At 41.7% G+C, this 15,949-nt stretch overlaps 1 protein-coding gene across 5 annotated transcripts in view; it reads left to right on the top strand.

Annotated features, from left to right (window-relative positions):
* The window catches only part of HMG20A (high mobility group 20A), a 175,190-nt gene extending 160,807 nt beyond the window's left edge, over positions 1–14,383 (top strand). For all 5 annotated transcript variants that reach the window (XM_030186968.1, XM_030186933.1, XM_030186950.1 and 2 more), the window contains 2 exons: positions 5,552–5,697; positions 13,464–14,383. In XM_030186968.1, coding sequence (XP_030042828.1) covers positions 5,552–5,688 — 137 coding nt within the window. In that variant the 3' untranslated portion in view covers positions 5,689–5,697; positions 13,464–14,383. The remainder of the gene's footprint in view (positions 1–5,551; positions 5,698–13,463) is intronic.
* The last annotated feature ends 1,566 nt before the right edge of the window (positions 14,384–15,949 follow it).

Below are 15,949 nucleotides of genomic sequence, written 5' to 3'. Positions count from 1 at the left end.
CCCTTCGCTGCACCTTTTCCAATTCCACTTTATCTTTCTTGAGATGTGGCGACCAGAATTGAACACAATACTCAAGGTGCAGTCGCACCATGGAGCGATACAACGGCATTATAACATCTTCACACCTGTTTTCCATACCTTTCCTAATAATACCCAACATTCTATTCGCTTTCCGAGCCGCAGCAGCACACTGAGCAGAAGGTTTCAGTGTATTATCAACGACGATAATACACTGGCTTAAAAATAATCAGATATTCAAAACCAGAGCCTGTACAGGTCTCCGCTTTGAATATCTGGGAATAACACCGTTGGCAGTGAGCAAAATGCTCACCACCCAACAGCTGAATATTGACCTCATAGACAATAAGGGGATGATTTTTAATTATCTATAGGTAGGTGCCAAATCCACAGGGGAAAAGTTCCAAGTAACACTTGTTTTTTCTATAGATACTTTTGCTTTCAAAATAACATGCATAGTTTTGAAAATGCAAAATTGCATATGTTGTTGCCTCCGAGGCCACCTATTTTTCTACCAGTAGAAATACACGTGCTGTTCTTCATGTGTACCTTTTACCCATGGAAGGGGTAGGCAGTTTTCCAGTATCCAGTTTACAGATCAAAAAGCCATTTATCCAGGTAACTAGCATTTGAAAATTACCCTCTGAAGCTGTTGATTGCAGCAGTCAGCGAGACAGCTCTGAGCTATAAACAAAAACAGCAGCACAGCCCAGGCAAGATCCACTGTCTAGTAGACTTTATTCCAGGTGCTTTGTTTGATAGATTACACCATTCTACTTCACTTTATTTTCCTTCACATGTATTTATTTCCAGGTCAATCGATTTTCATTATTGATTTCTGCTATTAGAGAAGAGCTGTGTGAGAAATGGGAAGATAGACCAGTAAAGCTGTCCTGTTTAGTCATACACTTGGCACACTGGCACTTCTCAAGCAGCTTATTCTCTGGTCCATAATCAATATGGTCTTAGAGCAAAGCCCCTGCTGCAAAGACAGAATAATTTATAAGCAGAGCAGGTTTTTTAAAATGTCTTTCCAATGTCATGTGGTTGTTCTGCAGTAGAAGGGTTTGTATATGGGAGATTTCTTTAGAAGAACAGTACCAGGCATGTTGAAAGGAGAAGAAGAGGGTTGCCTGGATTAGAAACAGCTTTTTGTTGCATAGTGCCAAATCCTAGAAGGAGCTGTACAGCTGTCAGTGTTTCTCATACTTTTCTCTAATATGATCCCATTTTAACACTTATTTGTGCATCCCCAGATGGTGATGTTAAAAAATCAGACCCCCGCTTTCCTCCCCTCTCTCATCCGCTTCTTTCTGTCTCCACATAGTCGGAGCATGAAGGCAGCAGTAGTGGCAAAAATAGCAGCAGTGTCATTAACCAAAATTCTACATCATAATCTCCAGTCGGGACCCCATATAGAGGAGCAGGCAGGGCCTGTGAACATTAGCTTACTCACACCCTTTGCTGACTTCCACTACTGGGAATTGTCACAGTGGAAGTTTAGTAAGAGGGGCAGAGCGGCTCTGTATCTGTGACCCCATTTGGGTCCTGACCCACACTATGGGAACTACTAAGCTATCATATGCTAGAGTTTAGTTTGTTTACAGTTTCAGAACTCTAAATAGATCGACATTGTCATACAGATCCTCCAATTTTATAATGAGAAAATGTAATTTTCTTCCATGGAAAACAGTTTGAAAGAACTGTCTAGGTATATGAGACATGCTAGTGTGACGTTCAGGCTTGGAGACAGTGTCACTTCAGCAGTTGTGATTGAATGAGGTATTGTAAGTACAGACACATATCTGTCAGATTGCTGATAGTGATGTGTGGACCAGACATTTTTGATCAGTGTAGTTTCCAGTGTCATTTACAGCATTTTTCATTTTGTTTGGGTTTTGTACAATTTTTTTTGTTTGTTTCAGGAACAGTATTATCAATAGTGTGCACTATTCTTTAGTTGATAAATAGGGTGCACTGAAATTTGGGGGGGGGGGGTCCTTGTTTTCTGTTAAAAACAACATGAAACAATATAGTGCCATTGTTTGCCATGTAGTTCTCTAGCTTCCTGGAGTATTTAGATTGTTCATCTACCATCTGTCTGTGGTACAATCAAAGCAGTTGACATATTGAATTCAGTCTGTTCTCATAGGAGAAGGAGCTCATAAACTTTATTTGCTGGTTAAAATTGAGGCATTAAGTCATCATTGATCATTAGTTTTATTAAAATTAGTGATTTAGATCATATTAAATATTTTGAATTTTGCCATTAAATAACTTCATTCCAGGAACCTGGAGGACGTAATGGGACAGTTCAGCAAACTGAAGAGTAGCAAATCTCCTGGACCAGATGGTATTCATCCTAGAGTACTGATAGAACTGAAAAATGAGCTTGCGGAGCTACTGTTAGTGATATGCAATTTATCCTTAAAGTCGATTGTGGAGGGTGGCCAATGTAACGCCCATTTTTAAAAAAGGTTCCGGGGAGGTCCAGGAAATTATAGACCGGTGAGTCTGATGTCGGTGCCGGGGAAAATGGTAGAGGCTATTATCAAAAACAAAATTACAGAGCAGATCTGAGGACATGGATTACTGAGACCAAGTCAGCACAGCTTTTGTGTGGGGAAATCTTGCCTGACCAATTTACTTCAATTCTTTGAAGGAGTAAACAAACATATGGACAAAGGGGAGCCGGTTGATATTATGTATCTGGATTTTCAAAAAGCGTTTGACAAGGTATCTCATGAAAGTCTACAGAGGAAATTGGAGGGTCATGGGATAGGAGATAATGTCCTATTGTGGATTAAAAACTGGTTGAAGGATAGGAAACAGAGAGTGGGGTTAAATGGGTAATATTCACAATGGAGAAGGGTAGTTAGTGGGGTTCCTCAGGGGTCTGTGCTAGGACTGCTGCTTTTTAATATATTTATAAATGATTTAGAGATGGGACTAACTAGCGAGGTAATAAAATTTGCTGATGACACAAAGTTATTCAAAGTCGTTAACTCGCAACAGGATTGTGTAAAATTACAAGAGGACCTTACGAGACTGGGCGGCTAAATGACAGATGACGTTTAATGTGAGCAAGTGCAAGGTGATGCATGTGGGAAAAAAGAACCCGAATTATAGCTACGTCATGCAAGGTTCCACGTTAGGAGTTACGGACCAAGAAAGGGATCTGGGTGTCGTCGTCGATAATACACTGAAACCTTCTGCTCAGTGTGCTGCTGCGGCTAAGAAAGCGAATAGAATGATGGGTATTATTAGGAAAGGTATGGAAACAGGTGTGAGGATGTTATAATGCTGTTGTATCGCTCCATGGTGCGACCACACCTTGAGTATTGTGTTCAATTCTGGTCGCCGCATCTCAAGAAAGATATAATAGAATTGGAAAAGGTGCAGCGAAGGGCGACTAAAATGATAGCGGGGATGGGACGACTTCCCTATGAAGAAAGACTAAGGATGCTAGGGCTTTTCAGCTTGGAGAAGAGACGGCTGAGGGGAGACATGATAGAGGTATATAAAATAATGAGTGGAGTGGAACAGGTGGATGTGAAGCGTCTGTTCACGCTTTCCAAAAATACTAGGACTAGGGGGCATGCGATGAAGCTACAGTGCAGTTAATTTAAAACAAATCGGAGAAAATGTTTCTTCACCCAGCACATAATTAAACTGTGGAATTCGTTGCCGGAGAACGTGGTGAAGGCGGTTAGCTTAGCAGAGTTTAAAAAGGGGTTAGACAGTTTCCTAAAGGACAAGTCCATAAACCCCAACTAAATGGACTTGGGAAAAATCCACAATTCCAGGAATAACATGTATAGAATGTTTGTATGTTTGAGAAGCTTGCCAGGTGCCCTTGGCCTGGATTGGCCGCTGTTGTGGACAGGATGCTGGGCTCGATGGACCCTTGGTCTTTTCCCAGTGTGGCATTACTTATGTACTTATGAACCATTTATTTTACTCTGTATTTGCTGCTAATATATCCCCTTGTTTATTATTTATTTGGATTTATTTACCACCCTTTTGAAGGAATTCACTCAAGGCGGTGTACAATAAGAATAAATCAGACATGAGCAATGGACAATTACAGTAGTAAAAATATTCAAATAACAATACAAAGTATGGCATAGTATACTACTTACAATGTCAACGCAATATGTAATAGAACATTTTAAGTGACAGTGTAGGGTATAAGCAAAGATGGAACATAAGAGAGTAAGAGGAGTTAGAAAGTATGGTGACTAAAGAAAGGTGCACATGTGGTCAGAGAAATGATTAAATATTATCTCAGGTAGGGTAGGAGTGGATAAACATGTCCTGCTGCAGTATGTGCAGCCCATGTCACTCCTTGTGTGTTTGAGTGAGACTAACAAGTTACTTCTTCCATTAAAGACATGGTGGAAGAGCCAAGTTTTCACCTGCTTCCTCAAGTAAAGATAGTCTTGTGTTAAGTAGAGTCTTTCAGGGAGTGCATTCCAGAGTGTGAGGGCTGCTCCGGAGATGGCTCGCTTGCAGGTTTCACATCGTGTAATGTCTTTTGTAAAGAGTGTGGTTAGTGATAGTGCTTGAGAGAACTTTAGTGTCCTTGGGGGTGTGTAGAGAAATATTCAGATAGCTAACAAGCTTCAAGAAAGTACCAGATGGAAATATTTTCCATGAGCCAAAGTGGAGAACAGCTTAGAAGGAGTGTGAGAAAATACATTTTCTGTGAGAGGGTAGAGACCAAAGACCCAGTTACAGAAACAAACTAGTTCTGGAAATGAGCCAGTTAGTCCTCTGATTTTAAATGCTGCCCCCCCCCCCCCCAATTCTCCTCTCCAACAGTAAAATGTATCTGATCACACAGCAGCCAACTTTTGCTGGTCAAAAAAGGGGTGATGCCAAGAATGTTCTGGAGCTGGCTGTTGACTTAGCCAGTTTCCAGCATCTGACAAGCTAAGTTTAGGTGGGCAACCCCATCCATGAAAATACCAGTAGGCCATTTTCAAAGGGAAAAATAGCTGAGCACTTTGCCTTTAAATAATTAGCAAGTGTGAAGTAATTCATGCTGAAAGTGACCAGTATCTTGCACTTGCTATTTGTGATCATGTCTGGGAATACATTTATATGAGCAACTGGGGGAAGGAGGGTATGTGCGTTTTTGAAAATGCCATGTTTGATGTTGTTTCAGCTTCTCCTCTCTTCACCCCCCCCCCCCCCCTCCCAAATCCATCTGAAGTAAAGTGCTATGAAAGAACATGGGTACAGCTGGACTGTTTTTACACACACAAAATGACTTTGAAAATTATTCTTATAGTGTTCTGTAGGATCCATATAGGGTAAGTGCACAGCTCAGTTTCCATCCCTACAGTTCATGACTCTTCATCTCAAACAAGCACCAATTCTAGTGATATACTCTATGCATTTGTTGTTGTTCATGTTTAATTCTGTGTGCTATTAACGTGATTTCTTGGTCTGGGTTTGAGCAACTCCTGAATGTACCTGATATTTTTCTCATTCCCTGATATATTTTATTACCTCCTATGTCTTGTAGGTAGCAGTGAGACCCCCACTATGGAGACCATTGACTCGTACATGAACCGGCTGCACAGCATCATTCTGGCCAGTCCCCATGAGCATGAGAACCTTACTGCCACAGTCCGGGAAGTTGTCAGCCACCTTGATCACTAGATTAAACGGGTAAGCTATCTCCTAGGAATAGAAAGGTAGGATAGCAGTTAAATATGTAAATATTATTTAAAATTGCTTAAATAATAATTTACATTAGTAGCGGTTCAAACAATCAAATGAAAATGAGAATCATCAGCACATTTCTTTTCATGAGGGAACTCTGTGCAAGACAGTGACATGAGATCAGCGTTATCCTGACCAAGGGTCAGAATGCACAGCAGGAAGCACCAGATCCAACCGAGCCTGGTCCTTACTCCTCCTCTTCTGTCCCCATGGTGGAGATCAAATTAACTGCTAATAGCTGTCCATCTTTCCCTACTAGCTCTGATCATCGAACTCAAGATGTGTGCATATATAACTAAAAGAGTGAGAAATAAAAGGAGTTCAGGTTGATGTCTGGTTTCTGAAAATCTAATCCTCTGCCAAGTTACTGATGAGAAACTTCCTTGACTTTTAAGTCTTTTTATTGAATTTCTTCATGGAAGGGGATGGGTTTTGATATTCCACCTTTCTGTGGTTACAATTGATGTGCTTTACGTATTTTATACAGTTATTTTGTACCTGGAGCAAGGGAGGATTAAGTAACTTGCCCAGTCAGAAGGAGCAGTAGTAGGAATCAAACCCAGTTCCCCTGGTTCCCAAGCCACTGCACTAACCATTAGGCTGCTCCTCCACTTCAATACAAAAAAAAAATTGAAAAGTAAGAAGCATCTCATAAAACTACAAATAATACTCTGGACCAGAGAAAGAACCCACTACAGTTGATGACATAGAGACAAACCTGCATAAGAGCACAAGAGTGGAGTGGAGGAGTGGCCTAGTGGTTAGGGTGGTGGACTTTGGTCCAGGGGAACTGAGTTCGATTCCCACTTCAGGCACAGGCAGCTCCTTGTGACTCTGGGCAAGTCACTTAACCCTCCATTGCCCCAGGTACAAATAAATACCTGTATACAATATGTAAGCCGCAATGAGCCTGCCATGAGTGGGAAAGCGCGGGGTACAAATGTAACAAAACAAAAAAAAAAAAGAATATATAAGTAAAAGCCAAACAATCAGCCAGGTTACAAGACTAGAGTATACGTATACTTAATAAGAAGCCTAATAGTTTTTCAGAAAAGACTAAGATTGAATAAAATAGCCAATTCTGTTCAATATATTTGTGAGTGACATTGCTGAAGGGTTAGAAGGTAAAGTTTGCCTTTTTGCGGATGATACTAAGATTTGTAACAGAGCGGACACCCGGGAGGGAGTGGAAAACATGAAAAAGGACCCACGGAAGCTAGAAGAATGGTCTAAGGTTTGGCAATTAAAATTCAATGCAAAGAAATGCAAAGTGATGCACTTAAGGAGTAGAAATCCACGGGAGATGTATGTGTTAAGCGGGGAGAGTCTGATATGTACGGACGGGGAGAGGGATCTTGGGGTGATAGTAGCTGAGGATTTGAAGGCGACGAAACAGTGTGACAAGGCGGTGGCCGTAGCGAGAAGATTGCTAGGCTGTATAGAGAGGTGCGATCAGCAGAAGAAAAGAGGTGTTGATGCCCCTGTACAAGTCATTGGTGAGGCCACACCTGGAGTATTGTGTTCAGTTTTGGAGGCCGTATCTTGCTAAGGATGTAAAAACAATTGAAGCGGTGCAAAGAAAAGCTACGAAAATGGTGTGGGATTTGCGTTACAAGACATATGAGGAGAGACTTGCGCACCTGAACATGTATACCCTGGAGGAGAGGAGAAACGGGTGATATGATACAGACGTTCAAATATTTGAAAGGTATAAATCCGCAAACGAACCTTTTTCCGGAGATGGGAAGGCGGTAAAACGAGAGGACATGAAATGAGATTGAAGGGGGGCAGACTCAAGAAAAATGTCAGGAAATATTTTTTCACAGAGAGAGTGGTGGATGCTTGGAATGCCCTCCCCTCCCGCAGGAGGTGGTGGAGATGAAAACGGTAATGGAATTCAAAAATGCGTGGGATAAACATAAAGGAATCCTGTTCGGAAGGATGGGATCCTCCGAAGCTTAGCCGAGATTGGGTGGCAGAGCCGGTGGGGGGAGGCGGGGTTGGGGGGTGGGCCTTGTTCTGGGCAGACTTCTACGGTCTGTGCCCTGAAAATGACAGAAACAAATCAAGGTCAGGTATACACATAAAGTAGCACATATGAGTTTAAATTGTTGGGCAGACTAGATGGACCGTGCAGGTCCTTTTCTGCTGTCATCTACTATGTTACTATATCTGCCCCATTTACCAGCCAGAAGACACACTGAGTGCCACCAGAAATGTTCATTAAGTTGGGCCAAATCTTTCCAATTCTGTAATGTACATTGTGGTGTTACTGCAGTTAACATGTTAAACGATCTCTGAGAGACTGTTCTGGGGAAAGAGCAAACGTAGAAGGATCTGCAGGTGTGTAAGAGGATGTGAGATAGGAAGAATGTCTTGTATGTTGGATCAGATTTTGGACCAAAAAACTTGCGTGTTGCCACAGTAAAAAAAAACAAAAAACTAGATGGTCCAAAATATCCATATCCACATGGCATGACTGTCAGCAATCATTGTCAAGGTATGGTCCTGGGTCCAGTTCACAGAGGCAGTGGGTTCCCAAAGAATACACAATCCACACGGGTTTGGATATATATAGAAAGTATATTGTATGTACATATATAGGCTCATAGCACTTAGTAAAGGTATTACAATGCTGTATCGGTGTGTGTGTTTAGATGGGAATCAATGAGAGAAAGAAAGGATAGTGGTGTTCAGAGGAGGAGAGACGCTTTGGGGTAGAGCTGGAGAAGAAGGGGGAAGCAGGGAAAGAAAAGCGAGAGCAGAGCCATGTGCTCTGGGGCTCAAGATGGTGATGTGCAGAGAAAGAAAGAAGAGCCTAAGAAAGCAGAGCCGTGTGCTCTGAGAGAGAAAGCTTTGGGGTAGGGCTGAAGGAGAAAGGGGGGCCAGAGCCAGGGGGGGGGGGGGCTCTGGTGGCTGAAGAGGTGTGTGTGTGTGTAGAGAAATAAAGAGAGAAGAACTTCCAGCCCCCAGCCCTGTGCTCTGCTCTACAAATATATTTGTAGAGCAGAGCACAGGGCTGGGGGCTGGAAGTTCTTCTTTCTTTATTTCTCTACACACACACACACCTCTTCAGCCACCAGAGCCCCCCCCCCCCCCCCCCCCCGGGGGAACAGAGAGAAAATCAAACAACTCCCTTTCTTCCCAGCCTTTGTCAGCTCTTTCCTTTACAAACTCCAGTTTACTTTCCTGAAGTCAAGGTGACAATTTTCACAGATTTTACTCTTTGAAGTCCCTAGTTCTGGAGCCTATCTGTCTGGCTTTCTTTGTTCTTAGAGAGCCCTGCTCCCAGGTATGACAAAAAGGTATGTTAATCAGGGGTAATTAAGAAAACAGGGCTAGCAGGCAGCTGGGTACCATTTGGTCCATTTGCCATCCTTAGTGATTCCTGAGGGAGGGGGGAGTTCTCAGAAGTCAGAAGCTGGTTTCATCAATCCTGACATGCAGCTATCCTGGCAATGACCAGTAACTGTTAGAAGAGGCAGCATTAGTACTGTGTACCTTAAACAGAATCCAAAATGAGTGGTGCAGTTGGAACAGCAAACGTCTTTCCAAAATGTCCTCCACTGTACAGAATAGAATTGCATGTTTAGTTCTCTCTCTCTTACAAACTGAAGGCCAGACATATGCAGTGGTCGCAATGCTGAAACTGTATGTCCTGCAAACAAACTATAGCATGACATAGCTCAATAATATTGGGAGTATCTTCTAAATGGCAATGTCTTTGCACCATGCCAGCATTCAATGCTTCAACCGAAGCTATGTATAGGATTATGAAAATGGCAACTCATGTTTGTCATATAATTGTGCAAAGGTTGACAGTTGCTCATCATGCAGATTATCTCAAACCCTCCAAATAACTTTCTGCATCCAAATGTGCCAACAGAATTTATTTATTTATTAATCTGCAAATCAGGATTGTACCATAGAAGAAAATAGATGGATGTATGGACCAGGGAATCCATGGTTCTATCCAAGTATACTAGAGACTCTCATTTTGATGTAAGATCAGATTTTGTTACGCATGTAGAGATAGATGTGCACCTAAGACATACTGAAGGTTTGTAAGTGCCACCGAAGAGTGTTCAAGGCGCATCTAACTGGATAGGTTAATCACATGCTCCATGGAGATCCAGCAGGGCCCCTGTTATAGAATGAAAGCATAATGATAGTGGAAGAAGTTTGGGAAATTCACCCCTCCGTGCTCTTTTTGAAGCATAACGTGCGCATAATTATTCATTGAGGCTTATTATGCCAAAGAAAATACATTCCACTGTCTTATAAAAGGGTGCAGAATTCATAACTGGTATACTCATACAGTCTCACACCACAGGGGTTATAGACATTTTTTATGGTTTCATAAGGCAAAGCACTAGAAACCAGATGAGACAATGCAAAAATTGTGATTAATGCCTGCCTGGCCTGATCATACAAATATTTTGGAGAATATAGGCTGAGATTATACTGTTTAAAATGCTGACATTCGCTTAGGAATCGTCAGGGATTAGAAGATGGGAGTGTGATATGTAGGAGAGAAGAGGGTAATTGGTGACAATGGAAGAATTTATGGACTAGTAACGTAGAAGAACAGAACAAGAACAGATTCTGAAATCTACTGGTACAAGGAATTAGGAACCTACAGTAGAGGGGCAATTTCTCTCTCTTTCCACCATATTTTCTTGTTCTTTGATTACATTTGTTGGTTACTGAAGATGTTCTTGCTAATGGTATTTCTATTAGTAATGATGTTCTTATTCTTTACCACAATGTCTGGTTTTCTTTCATTAAGCCTTGTATCTGTGGAAACAGGAATGTCCCAAGGAATCGCACACTTATTTTTAGAGAGGGACACAGGAAAGAGAAGTACTTCTCCTCCACTGCCAACTCCAGATCTCCATTCTTTTTACCTTGCTGCACCATATGCCTGGAATAGACTTGCTCGGTGTCAGTACGTCCAGCTCAAGCTCTAGCTGTCTTAAAGTCTAGGCTCAAAGCCCACCTTTTTGGGTCTGCTTTTAACTCCTAACTCCTATTCACTTGTTGAGTACCCATGTCTGTTTTATCATTCCCACCTTAAGTAACTCCCTTATCCCTTATTTGTCCAGTTTGTCTGTCTTGATTAGATTGTAAGCTGTGTCGAGCAGGGACTGTCTCTTACATGTTCAGTGTACAGCGCTGTGTACTTCTAATAGCGCTATAGAAATGATTAGTAGTAGTAGTAGAATAAGTACAGGAAGGAGGGGCTACAAGAAAGAGTTGCAGTGGAAGTGCTGGAGGAGGCAGAAGAGCAAGAGGTACAGAAGCAAAAAGCAAAGAAAAGGGGAATCCAGGAAAGAAACATAAAACACAGGGAAGAATTTCAGGACAGAGGAAGCTGAGTAGAAGCAAGGTCCAATGACAAAGCCTGAAATATGTAGGACATGGCCAAGCCGAAGGAACGCCGTTGGCTTGTAAAATAGTCTTGAGGTCTTTTTGCATATCCTCTTCTAACATGCCAGCTGGAGGAGTGGCCTAGTGGTTAGGGTGGTGGACTTTGGTCCTGGGAACTGAGGAACTGAGTTTGATTCCCACTTCAGGCACAGGCAGCTCTTTGTGACTCTGGGCAAGTCACTTAACCCTCCATTGCCCCATGTAAGCCGCATTGAGCCTGCCATGAGTGGGAAAGCGCGGGGTACAAATGTAACAAAAAAAAAAGTATTCAGTATGACATGACGATGCATGCTTTTCTGGTGGGCATAAATGGGCTGGAGTTGTGGAGCATGGTTGAAGTTAGCACATACCAGCATAGAGTATGAAACACCTTAATCTATGTATATACATGTGTAAAGTGTGTGCCTTCATTTATACCAGCTGTTAAGGTGCATTCTCTGCCACATATACTAGTATTTTATAGATACAGGTTGGTACCTACTTGTCTTTATAAAATATGACTTGAATATGGTGCCCTACTATACAGTTACCCTCCACCTGGCTAAAAATAACAGAAAATGATGTATTTATTTGTACATAATTATCAGCATCCTGTGGGATTTATTGTCAGTACTGCTGACACTAACCCAAAGGGATTTATAATTGCTACTACACAGCATATAGTCACTACCACCTTCCCTGTTTCCAAGTACAGAAATGTAACCCAGTGATTAACCTTTCAGAAACATCTGCACAAAAAGCCAGGACTTTACTAGTTTTCTAAAATGTCATTACAGAATCTGATTTCATTTGGCAACGGAGTGGTGCTATAATCGTGGAAGTTGTTTGTTTTAGAAAGGGCTGTGATACAAGCAGATTTCTAGATATTGATCTTAACATAGACTTTGTCTCGAAAACGTCAGTATACAAAGTTTAGATAACTTGGAACCAACCCATTTAATGCATTAAAAGTAAGCCTCATCACCTTGAGCTGTGTTGTGTACAAACTAGGCAGCCAGTATAGGGTCCTCCTAACTGGTGAAAAGTAGTCATACCTTTCGAGCCAGCTGCAAGCATCTTAGCATTATCTGAGCAATCCAGCATATAGCACATTACAGTAGTTCAATTTGGGAAGGATCTTTTAACCATGGAATGAGAGCTATTTAGAGGGCAATAAAGAACGTGCTGAGAACAGGAGAGACAGCCCTAACCCAAGTCCCTGAAGAAAGCCGATTTGAAACCCACGGTATCAGGTGCATTCTTACTGTGAGGGGAGAGCAGTCATCTTCTCGGGATTGTTAGCGTGTCAGTTCCTGGAGCCCTTGCTGTTGGGAATTCCAACACAGGGTTCACAAGCTAAGTACACTTTATTTTTATCTCTTAGAGAAGCTAGTTAATTTTTGATCTTTTGCTGTGTTTGTATTATTGTATATTTTGGACACTGGACACGTATTGCACATTATAGCACACAAAATCACATGAGAGGGTACCCAATGAATGAAATGCTATGCTTTACCTGTTAGTGGTTCTGAGTAACTGCCACGTGGGTGTTTGTATCTCTGAGTGTGCCTCTCTTAATATATTATATTAATATATAAGTCCTAGTGATTTTGAAGGTACTTGACTCCTGGTTTTGGTTTCTTTATTAAATACATATTTGACATAAATGAACAGGGGGGGGTGAGTATTTCAATTGAAAGAAAGCTTTGGAATGAGGGGGCATAGGCTGAAGGTAAAAGGGAAGGGACTCAGAAGTAACTTGAGGAAATTCTTCTTCATAGAAGGGGTGGTGAATTTGTGGAATGGCCTCCCGATGGAGGTGGTGAAAATGAAAATTGTATCTGAATTTAAGAAAGCTTTGGACAAGTACATAGGATTTCTAAGGGAGAGAAAGGGATAATAGATGGCATGGATGGGCAGACGGATAGGCCATATAGTCTTTATCTGCCTTTATTTTTCTCTGTGTCTGATGCTTTCAACACCTGTGTCCATCACTGGCTTCAGAGATATTGCTGGGCCCTTGCTGTGTGAGAAGAGACACTGCACACTGATTGAAGTTTGGATATGATGATGGCTCAGCAGTGAAACATGAAGTGGAATTGTTGGAAAGGGCCAGGCCCTTGCTTGCCCCTGAGAAGCTGCCTAAATCATCTCAGCAAATTAGTTTTATATGTTGCCTGTCCTTTAAGCGTATGCTGCCACTAGAGAAATATTTTAGAGGTGGAGGTTAATTTAAACAAATGTTTTTCCATCTGGACAGCAGATGAAATTTACTTGAATTTTCTTTTTGACTTTGTTCTCAGATCCCACAGCCCTTGGATGTTGGATGGAAAAGGGCACAGTTTGTTTTCAGATAGGAGTGAGCTGACAAAAAAGAGTGAGAAGCAGTTCCAGCAGAAGAAAAGGCACACGAGTCCTCTGAACATTTCCTTAATAGAATGGCAGAGGCTAGATAGTGTGATGGTGGGACAAGCAGTTTCACATGGCTGCTTCTATTACACCTGAAGCCCTACAGCCTCTTCATCATTATTCCCTTTTCCTTTTTATTTTCAATAAAAACTGCATTACACAGCACATGTGAAAACTTATCCTGCATTACTAGTCTCCCAGCTAGATACTTATTGAAGCTGAACTAGCCCATTCCCTGAGTAGAACAAACTGATGTATGATAAATAGCATCATTCTTTAGGCTGTCCATGTTTGCATTTATACTGTAAGAAAATATTTGTATGTGACAAAATGGTTTTCATTTTACTTTTGGAAACAGGGTTTGATGTTGCAGATTCATTTTCAGTGTGAAAATCAAATGCTACAACTGCAAAGTCAAGCTTAAAGAGATGTATAGAGCTGTCTTTGGAAATGTTTTTCTCTTTCTTCATAATTGTGTCCTTTCAATTTTTTCTTTATGTAACCATTTTCTTAAATTAATTGAAGCCCTGGATCTCCTGGGCTACATTTAGTCTCCTTATTTTGAACATTTGTTTTTATGGGAATTTTAGTCCTGATTGCTTTAATAAGCCATTGAGTGAACTGTAACATTATATAAAAGATAATAGGCATGGCAGAGCCTGCCCTGGATCACCAAAACTATGTATTTGCCTATATTTGGTTATGTATTTAACACCCGCATCCCATGATGCATGATTTTGTATTCTCTGGGAGCTTTGTGACTGACTCTGCTGAGTCTACCACTGAGAAGGTAAAACTGTCTTGTTAGCTGCTACTGCCTTGTTGTTTTTAGTGTTTATACTTGGTCATTTGATGTATTTTACTTATTTTGTTTTATAAAGCATATGATGTTATGGCAATAGTTGACTCTGAGCTATAAGCTGACAAGGCCTCCTTTTTTTTCTCTCCCCCTTCTGTGCTCTCATGCAGTTCTGCCTTCATGGCCTGCCCAAGGGTATCTAATACCCTAGATAAGGGGTGGGCAACCTTGGTCCTCAAGGTCTGCAACACAGTGTATATAGATCTCATGCATATTCATTGGGAAAATCCTGAAAACCCAACTGGGTTGTGCCCTCAAGGACCGTGGTTGCCCATCGCTGCGCTAGGTGAACCTTCAGCTGTGTGCCCTCTCTAAGGATGGCTCAAAGTTCTACCCACCCCTCACAGTTCAGCATCTCCCCTCTCCAGATTTTCCTCCCTATTTCTCTCTGTCCAGCTAGATACTTCTAAAAGAAACCAGAATCACTGATGCTCTCTGTCAGCCACTGCTTAGGACAGACCTAGGTTAGATTTTCTCCCTCCTCTAGGCAGTGCTGGGAGCAACTTTGAGTAGGGAGGAGAGCCTTCCAATGCAGCATGCACTGGATGTGGTGATGGGGTGGGGGGGAGGCTGGGTGGTAGGGCATGGGGATGAGTGCCATGTGTCTGCAGTGCCAAGGCTGGATCCAGTCATGTCCTGCCAGCGTGAAGGTGGTGCTCACAAAGGGTCAAGGGCAGGGAAAAGTGAGTAGGTTTGGGGTTTGAATGATTTGAATGCTGGTTGCTTTGTTTATGGAACAGTTCTAGGTAGGGATTATCTTCGTCTTCTAGTTAGTGCTTGGGGGCAACTTTGAGCAGGGAGGTGGGCCTTGCAATGCAGCTTGCACCAAGTGTTGGGTGCGGTGACAGACATCATTATTGATTTTTGTACCATTTGGTGGATAAATCCATTCAAAATGGTTTACAAAATAATACAACAATAAAGATAGAAAATAAGGAAATACAAACTAGAACAATTTTTGGACTATGATTCAATTTATCCAACATTTCCTTAAGGAATGACAACTGTACCTTATAACACTATGTTATTTTAGAAGCTATTCTTGTTTTGGACATGTGAAAACTGGTATTTAGATGTCCAAATTGTGATTCTGTATGCCAAGGGGGCATGGCCTGAATGTCTTTTGGGCAAGACTGGGTGGGGGAACAAAAGAAGGAGAAGGAACATTCATGTCTAAAAAGATGGATGTTGGTATTTGGAGTCGCTGCTTGGCACATCCAGCTTACAGAAAGTTGCTCTAATTGAGTAGTTGTCCACTGGCGGCATTAAGGCATGACACCTTCTTAAACCCCCAGTGGTTTTTATACCCTTTTCTGTCTCCCAAATGTGAACATAGCAAGGGCTATGAGGCTCTTTGACAGCTTCAGGTACTATAGGCATTCTTAACAGAGCAGCATGCAAATATGAGGAGAAACCAAATGGAGAAATGCAGTGGACTGGTTCAAATCACACTTTAGCTCTTTTTTTTTATTTATTATTTATTATTGTCTTTATTTTTAAATTGTGAACCCTCTACGGACA

The sequence above is a fragment of the Microcaecilia unicolor genome, chromosome 1, assembly GCF_901765095.1.
Source record: "Microcaecilia unicolor chromosome 1, aMicUni1.1, whole genome shotgun sequence".
In the NCBI taxonomy this organism is placed as follows: Eukaryota; Metazoa; Chordata; class Amphibia; order Gymnophiona; family Siphonopidae; genus Microcaecilia; species Microcaecilia unicolor.
The sequence above is the reverse complement of the archived record's forward strand: the minus strand, read 5'-3'. Positions and strand labels throughout refer to the sequence as shown.